Source organism: Salvelinus fontinalis, chromosome 30 (assembly GCF_029448725.1).
Source record: "Salvelinus fontinalis isolate EN_2023a chromosome 30, ASM2944872v1, whole genome shotgun sequence".
Classification (NCBI taxonomy): domain Eukaryota; kingdom Metazoa; phylum Chordata; class Actinopteri; order Salmoniformes; family Salmonidae; genus Salvelinus; species Salvelinus fontinalis.
This window is the reverse complement of record NC_074694.1, coordinates 24,714,829-24,730,811: the sequence shown is the minus strand read 5'-3', so window position 1 is coordinate 24,730,811 and position 15,983 is coordinate 24,714,829. Positions and strand designations below refer to the sequence as shown.

Below are 15,983 nucleotides of genomic sequence, written 5' to 3'. Positions count from 1 at the left end.
TTGATTAAATCATAAGACGTTTATTGTAAGAGAATATTTGTAATGATTTTTGTGTCTTACAAAAATGGCTTACAAGTTAACTTCTCTTTTGGTGCAGGTGAACCGTGTAGAGTTAAAGCAGTGTGTTGCAGACAGAAGAATACCCTCCACTGAGATTGCTGAACAGCTAAAACCAAGAGGCATAGGCAATCGTTACAGTCAAGTAACATATAGGCAAGTAATAACTTATCACTGCATTTCAGTGCAGTGGCTAGGTTGATTTAAAACCTATTTCCTTAATCGATTATTAAAAAAATTGATGCAGAAATATTTACGTAACTCAATGTACTGTTGTCTCACTTATCTTACAAGGCTTCATGACCATCACAGTTGACTCTTGATTCTTTCTTGACGTCATCTTGTGTTGATACAATGCATGGTTTCTTTCAAGATCGGGGCCCAATTGCGAATCCATAGGAGCAATTTACACTGTACAACGTTCTCATTAACAACAGTCATATACAACATGGACAGGGACTAGAGGGCAGCCTTCCTTTATAAATACATATATACACACACACTGAAATGATTCATTACACCCTGAAGTTATTTCAGGAATTCACAATGTGTGGTTTTCGTTGATCAACCATTTCAGCCATGTTGCTTCCACCCCGTCCCTTTGCCTTGAGGGCATGGAGAGTGCAGTCGGTGAGCACCACAAGTCCACAGACATACATACACAGATCAAATGGAGTGTGTCCCTAGTACTCCCCTCTCTCAGGATACAGAGGCAGAAAGACATCATAAGGTAATACCTCCATTTGTACGAAGGGTGGGTGGAGAAGTAATGGCCAGTGTGTTGGAGGTTGGATGTGGTGGGGTCTAACGGGCTATCCTAGTTCTGCATGGCGAGGGGCAGGGTTGCTGGGGCTAGGCTCGAGGTCTTCGCCACGCCCTCTTTGTCGGTCCGGGACTTCTTACAGGTGAGCGCCAGCAGCAACAACATAGGCAGGTGCCACAGACTGCAGAAGAAGAGCTTGCGGGCGGAGCTGCGGTCTCCCTTCTGGTAGAAGCGGAAGGCCAGATAACTGATGTAGAGGTTAATGGGCAGGGAAACTAGAGGAAAGGTCCAAGTGGTGACGTCCAGCACAGGGCCCAGGGCCGAGAGACCGATCAGACCCAGGCTGTGGCGCAGGGCCACCCTCTTACACATGCCCGGGTGGGTGACGGACATCATACGGTAGCCTCCCCGGGAGTAGTCCTCACGCAGGTTCCAGCTCAAAGCGTTGAAGTGGGGGAACTGCCAGCAGTACAGGAAGCCACCCAGCAGCAGAGCACCTAGAGAGGGGGAGGGAGAAGAGAAGATATTGACAATGACTAGATAGAGAATTCACAAATCTCTTGGTGTTGCATTTCCCAGTCCCTCTCGCAGGGATTTATGGTGATTTGTGGGCAAAATTGCTTGATTTTGCTACTGCAATTCTGATATTTTGGACAGCAATATGCAATGATTCTGTCCAATTTGTCACAAAAATGCGATGGGGGAAAAAGTTTGTTGACATGTGGCTTAATTGAACCATATTACCCTCTTTTTGTGCAGCGGTGATGGGTCAGTTGTATGCGATAAAATAGGGATGATTTGACGTAAAATAGTGCGTTGCATAATATGCAGGAAATTGTTGACTTTGCACATTTGTTTTTTTCCCAACGCAGAATCCTGGAGGGACTGATTGCCCCTTTGACTGAATCTACGTCTTTTTTCAATCAACTTGGACATTTCACTGCCCTGACCCTTATCATACAGCCTCCGTACACTATACAGGAGACGTTGTGAGGTGAGAGAGTGAATGGGTAACTGAATACGAGAACATGGATGTTGTAGACACTAGTCAGAGAGGAGGAATCCCCTAGTCATTCTGTCTGTTCTGTTCCTCTCAGACCTGTGGTTGAACAGAGAGAAAGAGACCCATTCATCAGCTCGCCTTGCACATCCTGTGTGTGTGTGGGGGCAACAAACAGCCCGGGGCCACGTGTACGGTGTGGCGTTGTAAACGTTCCACCAGAGAGCAAGTAGCAGCAGAGAGAGAAACAGGAGACCCGCCCCGGCCGCCGAGGTACAAAGACTCACTCGGCAGCGCTGCAGAAGCACCCGAGCGTTACATACAGGGTTTCCTTTTGTTTCACTCCGCTGTTCTTGCGTTTTGTAAACACAAAAGAAGCCTAAATCCCCAAGGAAAACAGGGCCTTAAGGCATCTCTACTGCAAACCTCTCCGGTCTCACCAAACACAGTGATCAAACAGGACTATAGTGCAGCCTATAGTAGCAACTAACAGGACAGATGATGGTAACTATGGTCACTTTAGACTTACTTCTGTTCTATTATTTTATTACTTTATTTTATTAACGTTTAAATGACCCCCAATTGACCTGGTTAAAATGCCAATGTCCAAGTCATACTTATAGCCCAAACTGAGGGGGTCCTTCTTACATAAAGGGCATGAATGTCATTGTATAGCATGAGAGCAGTCATTGAATCAAGAGGGCCACCAAGGGAAGAGAAAACCCCCAGCGGAAGTTCAATGGGAATAAAACACATTCACTCCCACGTGAAAAGCCCCATAGATTCATGATTAACATTTTGTTGAGAGCAAGTCCCAAGATCTTGGCTTGGTGAGTGTAAACTAGTGTGTGTACCCTACGGAGAGACCCCGGTGACAAGCTGCAACACAGTTGACAGTTGCCATAACAGAACACTTAACATGTCTGCCAAACAATCTGGAGAGGAGAGAGGAGACCCCCCTCTGCTCTGCCTTCCTCATCCACTAGAGAAGTGCACGCACGCGCGCACACACACAGCTAGCCGAACATAAACACACAATACTGTGTGTGTTAGCAACGTGGGACTCTGGGTTGAGGAGTATGTAAATAAAAGGCTGGCCGTAATGGGGGGGGTCAGGCCTGGTCACAGAGGTCCTCGTCAACCCAGTGAAATACACACAAACTCTGTTGTGTTGAATGTCAGTTGTGAAAGAGGCCTCACGGAGTCAAGCAGAGACTAACTGTGTTGGAATGACAAGACAAACTGTAGAAATAGAATTGAACCTATAGAATAGCTGCAATTCAGTGGAGACATGGATATACAACATGCAGAAAGGCCGTCTAGTCTACACTACAGCCTAGCTCCTAACTCTCCTGGGAGTGACCACACAGGCTGTGATAAACCGTGTATTTCCCACTAGCTGGATATCTAGTTTGGAAAATAATAAAATCGCTCTGAAGTGTCAAATTTGAACCACTTTATCAGAGTTTAACATACGTAACTGTAGGAACGAACACCAATGTATTATCATGAGTCTACACAGAGTCTAATATGTACATATGAACTTTAACACACCACAGCTGCTCTTTGACCCAATGTTGGAAGAACAAGTATGGGTGTATCCTTTTCTCTCCTCAATCTCCCATTTACCAACATATTCAGTTTGAACAGCTCGTCATACACCGGCTGCTTCATCGTGAAACATAAGATGGGGTGTATCATTACTGTGTGTGTGTGTGTGTGTGTGTGTGTGTGTGTGTGTGTGTGTGTGAGGGAGACCCATAGGACCAAGTATCATGACTGTGTGTGTGTGGGAGAGGACACTAGGACCCAGCAGAGAGAGGCGTACAGTGAGTGTGTGTCCTCCAGTTCAGTACCTGGGTCCAGGGCACCTGTAGCGGCCGTCCAGCCCATGATGGGGGGAATGGCCCCCACCACCGCCCCCACCCAGGTGTTGATGATGCTGAGCCTCTTCAGGGGTGTGTAACAGCAGGTGTAGAGGAAGATGTTGAGGGCCCCCAAGGCCCCTGTTAGAGGGTTCACAGCCAGGGTCAACACAGTGATACCAGGGACACCACAGGCTAGGGCAAAGCCCACCGCATGGAGAGGACTGTGCGACGGAGGAAGAAAGGGAGGGAAGGAGAGGGAGAGAGGATAAGGAGGGAGAGATCAGGAGGGAGATAGAGAAATCTCTTAATACAACTTCCCCACACTGTATTTCACCAACAACAAATTCAGCATACAATAGAGAGCTAAGCTTCCTTCAAAATACTGAACACCTGGCTTAAAGACACAGAATACTGAACACCTGGCTTAAAGACACAGAATAATGAACACCTGGCTTAAAGACACAGAAAGACAGAAGAGAACAACAATTGCTCTCATGCTCTGATTGAGATATGTGGACTTGTGGAGATTATAGGAGAAGATGACAATAGCCCCATGTAAACACACACACAGCATGTGCCACACGGCCGGGCCACACATTTGGAGACAGTTAGTGGCGGTCCGGCACTCAGTCTGAAAACATGGGCTTAGAGGAGAGCTCATGTGATCAGCGTTTGTCAGGGATAAAAGTGGCCCTGCAAGACAATGAGCGTGTGGCTATGAGGCTGTACGCATTACGCACGCCCAGAGATCAAACCATCCTCAGCCCTAACCACAGAGGCTCCCGCTTTTAACCGGATGAAGACCTCCTCCCCCTGTCTTTTATTAAAAGCAGCTAGCTAGCGACTGACTCCAGGGCTGGTTCAAGTAAATATGCTGTAAATTAGAAGGAGGAGATTTGGAGATTAAAATCTTGAACAAACGCAGCAGGCCTTCTGAAGCGAAAAGGGGCTTTTATTTTGGGAGATAGGGTATTAATGTGATTAGTGTGTTATGTCTGTTTTATGTGGCAGTGGTGTGTGTAAGTGTGTGTGTGTGTGTGTGCTCGCTGAGTTTGGGTAATCTCTGTGGGGGTCGAAGTGAGGACTGCGTCACCCGGCCTGTGGGGGGGGGGGGGGGGGGGGGGGTTATCTGGCCTTAGTTTACAGTTCGACACTGTCCCAGTCATATCGCTGTCAGCCGGGGTGGGGGGGGGGATAAATAAAGTCAGCACTAAGCCCATGTAGCTGGCTGGCTGGCTATAAGAGGGAACTTAGCCCCCAGTTGTGGAAAGTAAGACAAGTTCTTCACCCAGTTCAAAAAGTTCTTCACCCAGGTTTACAAGTTCTTCACCCAGGTTTACAAGTTCTTCACCCAGGTTTACAAGTTCTTCACCCAGGTTTACAAGTTCTTCACCCAGGTTTACAAGTTCTTCACCCAGGTTTACAAGTTCTTCACCCAGGTTTACAAGTTCTTCACCCAGGTTTACAAGTTCTTCACCCAGGTTTACAAGTTCTTCACCCAGGTTTACAAGTTCTTCACCCAGGTTTACAAGTTCTTCACCCAGGTTTACAAGTTCTTCACCCAGGTTTACAAGTTCTTCACCCAGGTTTACAAGTTCTTCACCCAGGTTTACAAGTTCTTCACCCAGGTTTACAAGTTCTTCACCCAGGTTTACAAGTTCTTCACCCAGGTTTACAAGTTCTTCACCCAGGTTTACAAGTTCTTCACCCAGGTTTACAAGTTCTTCACCCAGGTTTACAAGTTCTTCACCCAGGTTTACAAGTTCTTCACCCAGGTTTACAAGTTCTTCACCCAGGTTTACAAGTTCTTCACCCAGGTTTACAAGTTCTTCACCCAGGTTTACAAGTTCTTCACCCAGGTTTACAAGTTCTTCACCCAGATCTAAAACAGGGGTATTGAACTCATTTCATGGAAGGCTTAGTGTCTAGGACATTTTTGGTTTTCCTTTCAATTAAGACCTAAAACAACCAGGTGAGGGAAATTCTTTAATTAGTGACCTTAATTCATCAATCAAGTACAAGGAAGGAGTGAAAACCCACAGACACTCGGCCCTCCGTGGAAGGAGTGAAAACCCACAGACACACGGCCCTCCGTGGAAGGAGTGAAAACCCACAGACACACGGCCCTCCGTGGAAGGAGTGAAAACCCACAGACACTCGGCCCTCCGTGGAAGGAGTGAAAACCCACAGACACTCGGCCCTCCGTGGAAGGAGTGAAAACCCACAGACACTGGGCCCTCCGTGGAAGGAGTGAAAACCCACAGACACTGGGCCCTCCGTGGAAGGAGTGAAAACCCACAGACACTGGGCCCTCCGTGGAAGGAGTGAAAACCCACAGACACACGGCCCTCCGTGGAAGGAGTGAAAACCCACAGACACACGGCCCTCCGTGGAAGGAGTGAAAACCCACAGACACTGGGCCCTCCGTGGAAGGAGTGAAAACCCACAGACACTGGGCCCTCCGTGGAAGGAGTGAAAACCCACAGACACTGGGCCCTCCGTGGAAGGAGTGAAAACCCACAGACACTGGGCCCTCCGTGGAAGGAGTGAAAACCCACAGACACTGGGCCCTCCGTGGAAGGAGTGAAAACCCACAGACACTGGGCCCTCCGTGGAAGGAGTGAAAACCCACAGACACTGGGCCCTCCGTGAAAGGAGTGAAAACCCAGACACTGGGCCCTCCGTGGAAGGAGTGAAAACCCACAGACACTGGGCCCTCCGTGGAAGGAGTGAAAACCCACAGACACTGGGCCCTCCGTGGAAGGAGTGAAAACCCACAGACACTGGGCCCTCCGTGGAAGGAGTGAAAACCCACAGACACTCGGCCCTCCGTGGAAGGAGTGAAAACCCACAGACACTCGGCCCTCCGTGGAAGGAGTGAAAACCCACAGACACTCGGCCCTCCGTGGAATGAGTTTGACATGTGCTCTAAAAGTTCTTCAAGCTCGAGTGAGAGAATGAGGACTTAGACAAGAGCATAAGTTGGGGGGTTGAAGGGGTGTCTTCAGCGTGATGAGAGGGTGGTTGGTGGCAGGCAGGCAAGAAGAAAGGGTCTGGAAGAGAGTGTCATGGTTTCTCCAATTAGACCAATGAAGCGGGCTACACGAAGGAATGGCTCAGTGTTCAATTGAAATAAGATCCACACAAGAGTGTGATGTGCTAGAGGAGACGGTAGCTGTCTAGGGACGGTCTTCTAGAAGACCCAGATTAAGCTAGACTAAAAATCCCTTTCAATCAACATTTCTTCATTGGACATACTTTGTGACCTAAACTAGACTTGAGCTGGGTTCAGGGAGCCTCATGGAGAGGGTGGAGCGAGGATGGAGCGAGAGAGAGAGGATGGAGAGAGAGGATGGAGGGTGAGAATGTGAGATGCTGAGGGCTTGCTTGACAGGGACTGTAAGCGTTGTCTGCGTCACAAATGGGACCTCATTCCCTATATAGTGCACTACATAGGCTATGGTCATATTCCCTATGTAGGAAATGGGGTGCCATTTGGGATGCTGCTGTAGCCATCCAGCTGGTCCACATCGGGCCACAGGTTGTGTGTGTGTCACACACAGTCCTCAGTCACGTCAACACCAGGATATACGGACAAAGCCAGGCAGCGGCAGCACCCTGGGTCTGTTTGGAGAACAGTTTACATCCTAAATCTCCAACTCAACAAGAGGAGTGTCCCTTTAAACAACACATCCCATGAGGATTCCACGGTGGACATGAGGAGATGGGGCCAGGTCAGGGTTCAACACCAGCGCTTCAGCATCTCACAGTTGTTATGGTAGGAGTCTTCTCATTTACCCTGGAGTTCCCTATGCCAGGGATCATCAACTAGATTCAGCCCCGGGACCTTTTTGTCGTGAGTGGATGGTCAGGGGGCCGGAACATAATTAGAAATAATTTTATACCACACATTGACTGCAAGAAGCCCAAACATATATATTTGACTAAAACATAGTCATTTCAAAACTTGCTTCGATTTGTATACGATCACATATCTCTATTATGAGTGGGAATATTTCAAAACAGATTTTCAAAATTAAAATCAACGGGAGATGATTTGCTGGTGTTTTTACAGTCTTATGTCCACAACAAAGAAAAAATGGTTGTATTTATTTTGCTGGCTAGAGCAAGAGTGAGCGAGAAAGAGAAAGAAAGAGAGAGCAGGTACAGGTAGCCTACACCATCCTCCCAGCCTGCCAATAAATAGTATCAGGTTCCACCTGGCAGGTGTGGAAGGGGAGGACTGGTTGGTGCTGCAGGCATACTATTTCTGATCTGATATTGGCAGCAACCTTCCTGGCTCCTGGCTGTACTCTGCAACTCTGTATAGACAGCCTGTAGCCTGTCCCAGGCATGGCAGCATAACTGATTGGGAAAAGAGTGTAAAAGGATCTGTGATGTGGGTGGTGTTGCTGTGCTCTGCAGCACTATTGTTTAATTGAAGGTGTACCCACAGTGCTCCATGCCTCCCCTCGTTATCACGAGACACGCAATAACACAGAGCTGTTATTACGCCAAGTGGCAGGATCCAGTTTCTCCACTGGTAATACACTTCACTAGATCAGATGACCTACTCAATACGGAGACGGCATGATAAGGGAAGTGGCAATGTATTTGGTGATGGTATCAAGGTCTCACTCAAAAGAGAAGGTTTTCAAAGCCAAGGGATTTTATCCGTGTGAAATAACAGATGAATGATTGTGAAAAATATATTTTATGCAAAATTGTTGTGAGACAGAAACAGAACTAGACACACAAAAACAGAGGGGATCTCCCAAATAGCACCCTATTCCATATGTAATGCACTACCTTTTGACAATGGCCCATTGAACTCTGGCCAAAAGAAGGACACTATATAGGGAATAAGGTGCCATTTGGGATAGAGATTACAATTGTTAGTTTACCTTATCTGTCCCCTGACAAGGGGCCGGTTCTTTGTGCGGTTCATGTTGGAGTCAAAGGGCACCTCAAAGTACTGTGGAGAGAGAAAGAGAGAGAGAGAACAGAGTATGGGTTAATGGAGGAGTCAAGGAAGGAAGGAAGGAAGGAAGGAAGGAAGGAAGGAAGGAAGGACAAACATACAACTCATATTCAGAGGCCTTTCAAGTTCTTCTTTGTAACCATTCATCCTGTCAACCCACCATTCCCTAAACTGCCTGGCTATGTCACCCATCACCACATACACCTGATCAGTGGCACTTTCATAACACAATCTCTCTGGCATAGTTGTGGTCTTAACCAATATCATCTTCTATGGGAGCATGAGAAGCTTTGCTACAAAACTTAGGGAAAAGCTTTTCTGATATTTTTCATGACCAAAATTAGGCGAAATTGTGGTAAACATACAGGGGAAAATACACAGCAATGCAGGCCTTCGTCGAACATCTGCAGTGAGAGAAAGTGAGGGAAGCAGCTCAAGACAAATCTCTGAGCAGAACAGCGGCCCTTCACGTCGCAGAATGAGGACTGAGGTGGGATGTGGTTAGGAGGAGGTTGCTGGGGTCTAGGGTACATAGGGGGAGGATTATGTGAAAAACAACATATTTTTCTGTTTTATGATCTACTCTGGGAGAGCCTGCTTCAAAGTGGCCCCAAGAGATCAGCTATGTGTGACTAAAACGCAAACACATGGGGCGCTTAAATGCAGGAACCAGCTAGTATGTGTACGTGTGTGTAGGCCTACGTGTGTGTGTAGCTAAATCTCTGAGCCAGCACCCTAATGATGAAAACAGACAGAGCACTCAGACTAGAGTCCAGACAACCAGAGAATATTAAGATCCATTACTTCTGAAATATGGCTGGAATAAAATATATAATAAACAGATAATACACTTCTCTCCTCCATCTCCCCCTTCCTTAATTTACGGTCCTTTTGACATAGAAAAGCCTCTATATTTAAAAACACCCGTGGTGGGTAATACATTTCATATAGAGTACATTTATATTTCGCTAGAGGCCTTTGGAGAGTTGGGTCATACCACTTTAGTTGCACAGCGGGGGGACTTCTTTGCATTAACTATGACAGGGACGTCTGTCAGCTTGGCCTGTCGGTGTGTCCCCTCTGGAGACCTAAAGGAATGGATCGCCTTGACCTGATATGCTGCTTTCTCAGGAAAGGAAAACCTTTTTGGATAGATGAGGGGTTCCATAGCAACTTGCAGGATTCACCCGTGTTCTGTGTCTGCCTACGAAATGCGTTATAAAAGGGGAAGGCACACTGAATTGTTCCTCAAAAGAATCACTAGTACTACAGAGATGACTAAAACCTTCCTGACTACTTCATGACCAGTCTAGCAGGTAGGACTAACGAGGCCCTCAACACGTAGCGTACGCATAGCAGTGTTCTAGAATACTGGACCGTTGGCTTTCATACTTTTTGAATTCTCCATGCAGCTATAGCAATTTCTCCAACTGTTAACACATTCAAATAAATAGACGCGTACCGGAGCAGCGTTGGTTGGGAATTGTGGCGAGGTGCACGGTCAGACTTCGTGTCCTCAGCCCCCGTGGATGGTGTTCTCAGAGCCGCGTAGCTATGTCACAATGGGACGCTGGACTATCACGTCTCTGTGTCTGGACTACGATATACGCTTGAAACAGGTGAGCAACTGGTCAGGCCTAGGCTTCATACAGAGTGTGGGGTTGATAATTGATGCATTTCATTTTGTTTCAGTGGCAGGTTGTGTAACATAAGCTCACAGCCACCCAAAGGGATAAAGTTAGTGGTGGGATAAGCTAAGCTCCATATAAAGTCAGTCTTCCCCTTCCCTCTTGAGCTGAAGTCTGCTGTGCTGGGGCTGATGACGGGCTGGCCTGGGTTGGGAACAGCTGTGGCTGCGGCTATGGGACCCAGGACTCAGGCTGAGGTGTTAATTCTATTTCCTGGGTCAGGAAACGCGTCAGGGGGTCAGGGGCCGCGAGAGAGAGGGAGAAGAGAGCTCTGTACTGCAGTTGGAGCAGCAGCCAGGGCGAGAGCAGAACTGTCCCTCAGGCAGACCAAGAGCTCACATGCAGGACTGCTCGTTGGTCACATAAAATCACAATTGTTTCAGTTTCCAATAACGACATCATTCTGACCTGCACATAAAACTCTGACACCCACATAACTGTACCTCTGCTTTGCTCCCTCATTCCCTACAGGCCTGTGTGCAAAAATACCAGGGGTGCAGAAGAGAGGGGTGTATCACGGAATACAGCCCCGGAATACAGTGTTTGGAGCAGGGTTGGGCTCAATCCAGATTTTTTTTTTTTATTCACTCCCATTCAACTCATTCATTGAAATTCAAAATTGGCCACACCCCACAGGATGTAGAATTGTAATTTGTGTTTGACAGGAAGTAGAATTTAATTCAGTGCAATTCAAAGACATTCCACTCAGTCATAGAACATGAGTTTCTATGACTTCTAGTTACCAAAGAATAAATCACGTTTAGAGCCCGACCGATAAAAATCGGTTGATCCTTTTACAGACACACTTGTATCGGCCTTTATTCCACAGATAAAGCGCCTATATTATACACATAGAATAAACAAATTACGGTCAATTTTTGACATTTTCAAATGGTAGCCTGAAGAAGGCACGAGCTACGAGCTGTTCATTGAACATCATTCAGCCCTAGGTCACAACGTGAGAGAGCGTAGGCATGGTGATTTGATGGTGAGTAGCTTGCCACAGCCAACACATTAAAATAAGTAAATAATCAAAAGTACACATCACGAAGCAAGCAGCCCTGTCCTTATCACATTCTCACTTAGTTAACATTAGCTGGCTAGCTAGCTAGCAAGGTAGTTAGCTTAGCTAGTTAGCAATCTGTGCTACTTATGTGCCAAAACTGGACAGGCGCCAAAGTGAAAACTGTCAGTGTCTGGGCCTAATATGTAAGCTAGTGGGCCTTATTTTGTTAGTTTTCCGAAATACGAAATAATCAAAAAGCAAGACAGTTGGCGCAGATCTATCCTTCAGGCCATGCGCTTGCATTCATGATGAGATAAGTAGCTAACGTAGGCTAGCTAGCTTAATCAGAATGTGTGACAAACCAGTGCGGCAAGTATTTGCCTGCATAAAAGTTCTGTCATCAACACATTCCATTTGCAATTGAAATGTATAGCCAATACCTTTTGTATTGAATAACAGTGTAAAATAGATATGGTTTCTGTAAAAAAAAAAAATGTTGTAAAGACCAGCTAGCTTTTGCTTGTTATAACCAAAGATTATGGATAGACTGACAAGATATTTGTCTCTCTGCCCTAACAATGGGTGTTGCTGTCCACAAAGCAGTACGGTGGGCTGTCTAGCTCCCACCTATCTTTTCTTTGGATTGGTGGATACATCTCATTATTGTTATCATTTTTTGAATATTTGATGAAGGTTGTGGACGTCAAACGCCTGTATTCAATGGAGAGAGAGATGGTATGCTACTAGCCTCATGCCAATAACATGCATAGCCATCGAGACAACAATATAATTTATTTTGCCGGGATGTCACGTACCCTAGTTATATCAGTACACTCGTAACAACTTAAGCGTAACAAAACTTCTATTTGATCAAATCAACCTTACGTAGCAAATAAGCCATTCATTTTTTGATCAAATTCAACACTCTCTCATTGACCTCCATACAAAAACTCCTTGCGTGGTGGGTGAAACAAAAAAACGTCACCTGCTGGAGGGGGACACAGATTTTCCGCTGAGTTGGGCCTCTCCTCCACTCTGTTATAACTTACTCTCATTGAATGGTTGCCATAAAGTGTTTGTTTACATGTCCTTTGTTGTAAACACTGTTGTAAATCTACTCAAGACAAATGCTGATACCGACATCTAGTGACATTATGAAAAGCATGTTATTGCATTTCAATGCTAATTTGTGAACTTGTTAAATTCCTTCAACCAGCCACCCCTTGTGGTGGTTTAGCACAAACACTTCTACATACTGCTTATCCACTGCCAAAGACAGGTACAACTTAAATATGTGTCTAAGGCAAACTAAACAAGTTTTGTATTGACTGTCGTATTTATAGAGGATATACACTGAACAAAAATATAAACGCAACACGTAAAGTGTTGGTCCCATGTTTCATGAGCTGAAAGAAAAGATTCCATAAATTTTCCATACGCCCAAAAAGCTTATCTCTCTCAAATTCTGCATTTCTCCTTTAATCCATCCACCTTACAGGTGTGGCATATCAAGAAGCTGATTAAACAGCTTGATCATTACAAAGGTGCACCTTGTGCTGAGGACAATAAAAAGGCGACTAAAATGTGCAGTTTTGTCACAACACAATGCCACAGATGCTTCAAGTGTTGAGGGAGCGTGCAATTGGCATGCTGACTGCATGAATGTCCACCAGAGCTGTTGCCAGATAATTTAATGTTTATTTCTCTACAATAAGCCGCCTCCAACTTCGTTTTAGATATTTTAGCAGCATGTCCAATCGGCCTCAGAAACGCAAACCACGTGTACCCACACCAGCCCAGGACCTCTACATGAACTCAGCAAAAAAAGAAACAATCTTTTTTCAGGACACTGTCTTTCAAAGATAATTCGTAAAAATCCAAATAACTTCACAGATCTTCATTGTAAAGGGTTTAAACACTGTTTTCCATGCTTGTTCAATGAACCATAAACAATTAATGAACATGCACCTGTGGAACGGTCGTTAAGACACGAACAGCTTACAGACGGTAGGCAATTAAGGTCACAGATATGAACACTTAGGACACTAAAGAGGCCTTTCTACTGACTCTGAAAAACACCAAAAGAAAGATGCCCAGGGTCCCTGCTCATCTGCGTGAACGTGCCTTAGGCATGCTGCAAGGAGACATGAAGACCGCAGATGTGGCCAGGGCAAAAAATTGCACCGTCGTAATGTGAGACACCTAAGACAGCGCAACACGGAGACAGGACGGACAGCTGATCATTCCCGCAGCGGCAGATCACGTGTAACACCTGCACAGGATCGGTACATCCGAACATCATACCTGCGGGACAGGTACAGGATGGCAACAACAACTGCCCGAATCACACCAGGAACGCACAATCCTTCCATCAGTGCTCAAACTGTGCTCAAACTGTGCGCAATATGCTGAGAGAGGCTGGACTGAGGGCTTGTAGGCCTGTTGTAAGGCAGGTACTCACCAGACATCAACGGCAACAACGTCGCCTACGGGCACAAACCCACCATCGCTGGACCAGACAGGACTGGCAAAAAGTGCTCTTCACTGATGAGTCGAGGTTTTGTCTCACCAGGGGTGATGTGTCACAGCATCATGAGACTGAGCTTGTCATTGCAAGCAATCTCAATACTGTGCGTTACAGGGAAGACATTCTCCTCCCTCATGTGGTACCCTTCCTGCAGGCTCATCCTGACATGACCCTCCAGCATGACAATACCACCAGCCATACTGCTCTTTCTGTGCGTGATTTCCTGCAAGACAGGAATGTCAGTGTTCTGCCATGGCCAGCAAAGAGCCCGGCTCTCAATCCCATTGAGCACGTCTGGGACCTGTTGGATCGGAGGGTGAGGGCTAGGGCCATTCCCCCCAGAAATGTCCGGGAACTTGCAGTTGCCTTGGTGGAATAGTGGGGTAACATCTCACAGCAAGAACTGCCAAATCTGGTGCAGTCCATGAGGAGGAGACACACTGCCGTACTTAATGCAGCTGGCGGCCACACCAGAAACAAACTGTTAATTTTGACCCCCCCTTTGTTCAGGGACACGTTATTCCATTTCTGTTAGTCACGTTAGACAAACTGAACTTGTTCAGTTTATGTCTCAGTTGTTGAATCTTATGTTCATACAAATATTTACACGTTACTTTTGCTGAAAACAAACAGTTGACAGTGAGAGGACATTTCTTTTTTTTGCTGAGTTTATATATAGCGACATGTTTGATGTATTATATACAAGATATACACTATATATTAAAAAGTTTATATTTCAGCCACACCCGATGCAAACAGGTGTATAAAATCAAGCACACAGCCATGCAATCTCCATACACAAACATTGGCAGTAGAATGGCCTTACTGAAGAGGTCAGTGACTTTCAACATGGCACCTTCATAGGATGCCACCTTTCCATCAAGTCAGTTTGTCAAATTTATGCCCTGCTAGAGCAGCCCCGTCAACTGTAAGTGCTGTTACTGTGAAGTGGAAACGTCTAGGATCAACAACAGCTCAGTCACGAAGTGGTAGGCCATAAAAGCGGACAAAACGGGAACAGAGTGCTGAAGCGTGTATGGTGTAAAAATCGTCTGTCCTCGGTTGCAACACTCACTACAGTGTTCTAAACTGCCTCTGGAAGCAACGTCAGCACAAGAACAGTCAGTCGGGAGCTTCATGAAAAGGGTTTCCATGGCTGGGCAGCCACACACAAGCCTAAGATCATCATACGCAATGCCAAGCGTCAGCTGGAGTGGTGTAAAGCTCGCCGCCATTGGACTCTGGAGCAGTGGAAAGGCGTTGTGTGGAATGATGAATCATGCTTCACCATCTGGCAGTCCGATGGACGAATCTGAATTTGGCGCATAGCAGGAGAACGCTACCTGCCCAAATGCATAGTGCCAACTGTAACGTTTGGTGGAGGAGGAATAATGGCCTGGGGCTGTTTTTCTATGGCTAGGGCTAGACCCCTTAGTTCCAGTGAAGGGAAATCTTAACGCTACAGCATACAATGACATTCTAGATGATTCTGTGCTTCCAAATTTGTGGCAACAGTTTGGGGAATGCCCTTTCCTGTTTCAGCATGACAATGCCCCCGTGCACAAAGCGAGGTCCATACAGAAATGGTTTGTCGAGATTGGTGTTGAAGAACTTGACTGGCCTGCACAGAGCCCTGACCTCAACCCCATCAAACACCTTTGGGATGAATTGGAACGTCGACTGCGAGCCCGGGCCTCATCTCCCAACATCAGTGCCAGACCTCACTAATGCTCGTGGCTGAATGGAAGCAAGTCCCAGCAGCAATGTTCCAACATCTAGTGGAAAGCCTTCCCAGAAAAATGTAGGCAGTAATAGCAGCAAATGGGGGGGAAAAACTATAGTAACGTCCATGATATTGGAATTAGACGTTCGACGAGCAAGTGTCCACATATACAGTTGAAGTCAGAAGTTTACATTCACTTAGGTTGGAGTCATTAAAACTAGTTTTTCAACCACTCCACAAATTTCTTGTTAACAAATTATAGTTTTGGCAAGTCGGTTAGGACATCTACTTTGTGCATGACAAGTCATTTTTCCAGCAATTGTTTACAGAGATTATTTCACATAATCACAATTCCAGTGGGTCAGAAGTT

General features: G+C 46.2%; 1 protein-coding gene across 2 annotated transcripts in view; it reads right to left on the bottom strand.

Annotated features, from left to right (window-relative positions):
• The window catches only part of LOC129828872 (protoheme IX farnesyltransferase, mitochondrial), a 72,944-nt gene continuing 56,961 nt past the window's right edge, over positions 1-15,983 (bottom strand). For both annotated transcript variants that reach the window (XM_055890134.1, XM_055890135.1), the window contains exons 5-7: positions 8,593-8,663; positions 3,677-3,909; positions 1-1,317 (exon numbers count right to left, since the gene is read on the bottom strand). In XM_055890134.1, the coding sequence (XP_055746109.1) occupies positions 875-1,317; positions 3,677-3,909; positions 8,593-8,663 (747 nt within the window). In that variant the 3' untranslated portion in view covers positions 1-874. The remainder of the gene's footprint in view (positions 1,318-3,676; positions 3,910-8,592; positions 8,664-15,983) is intronic.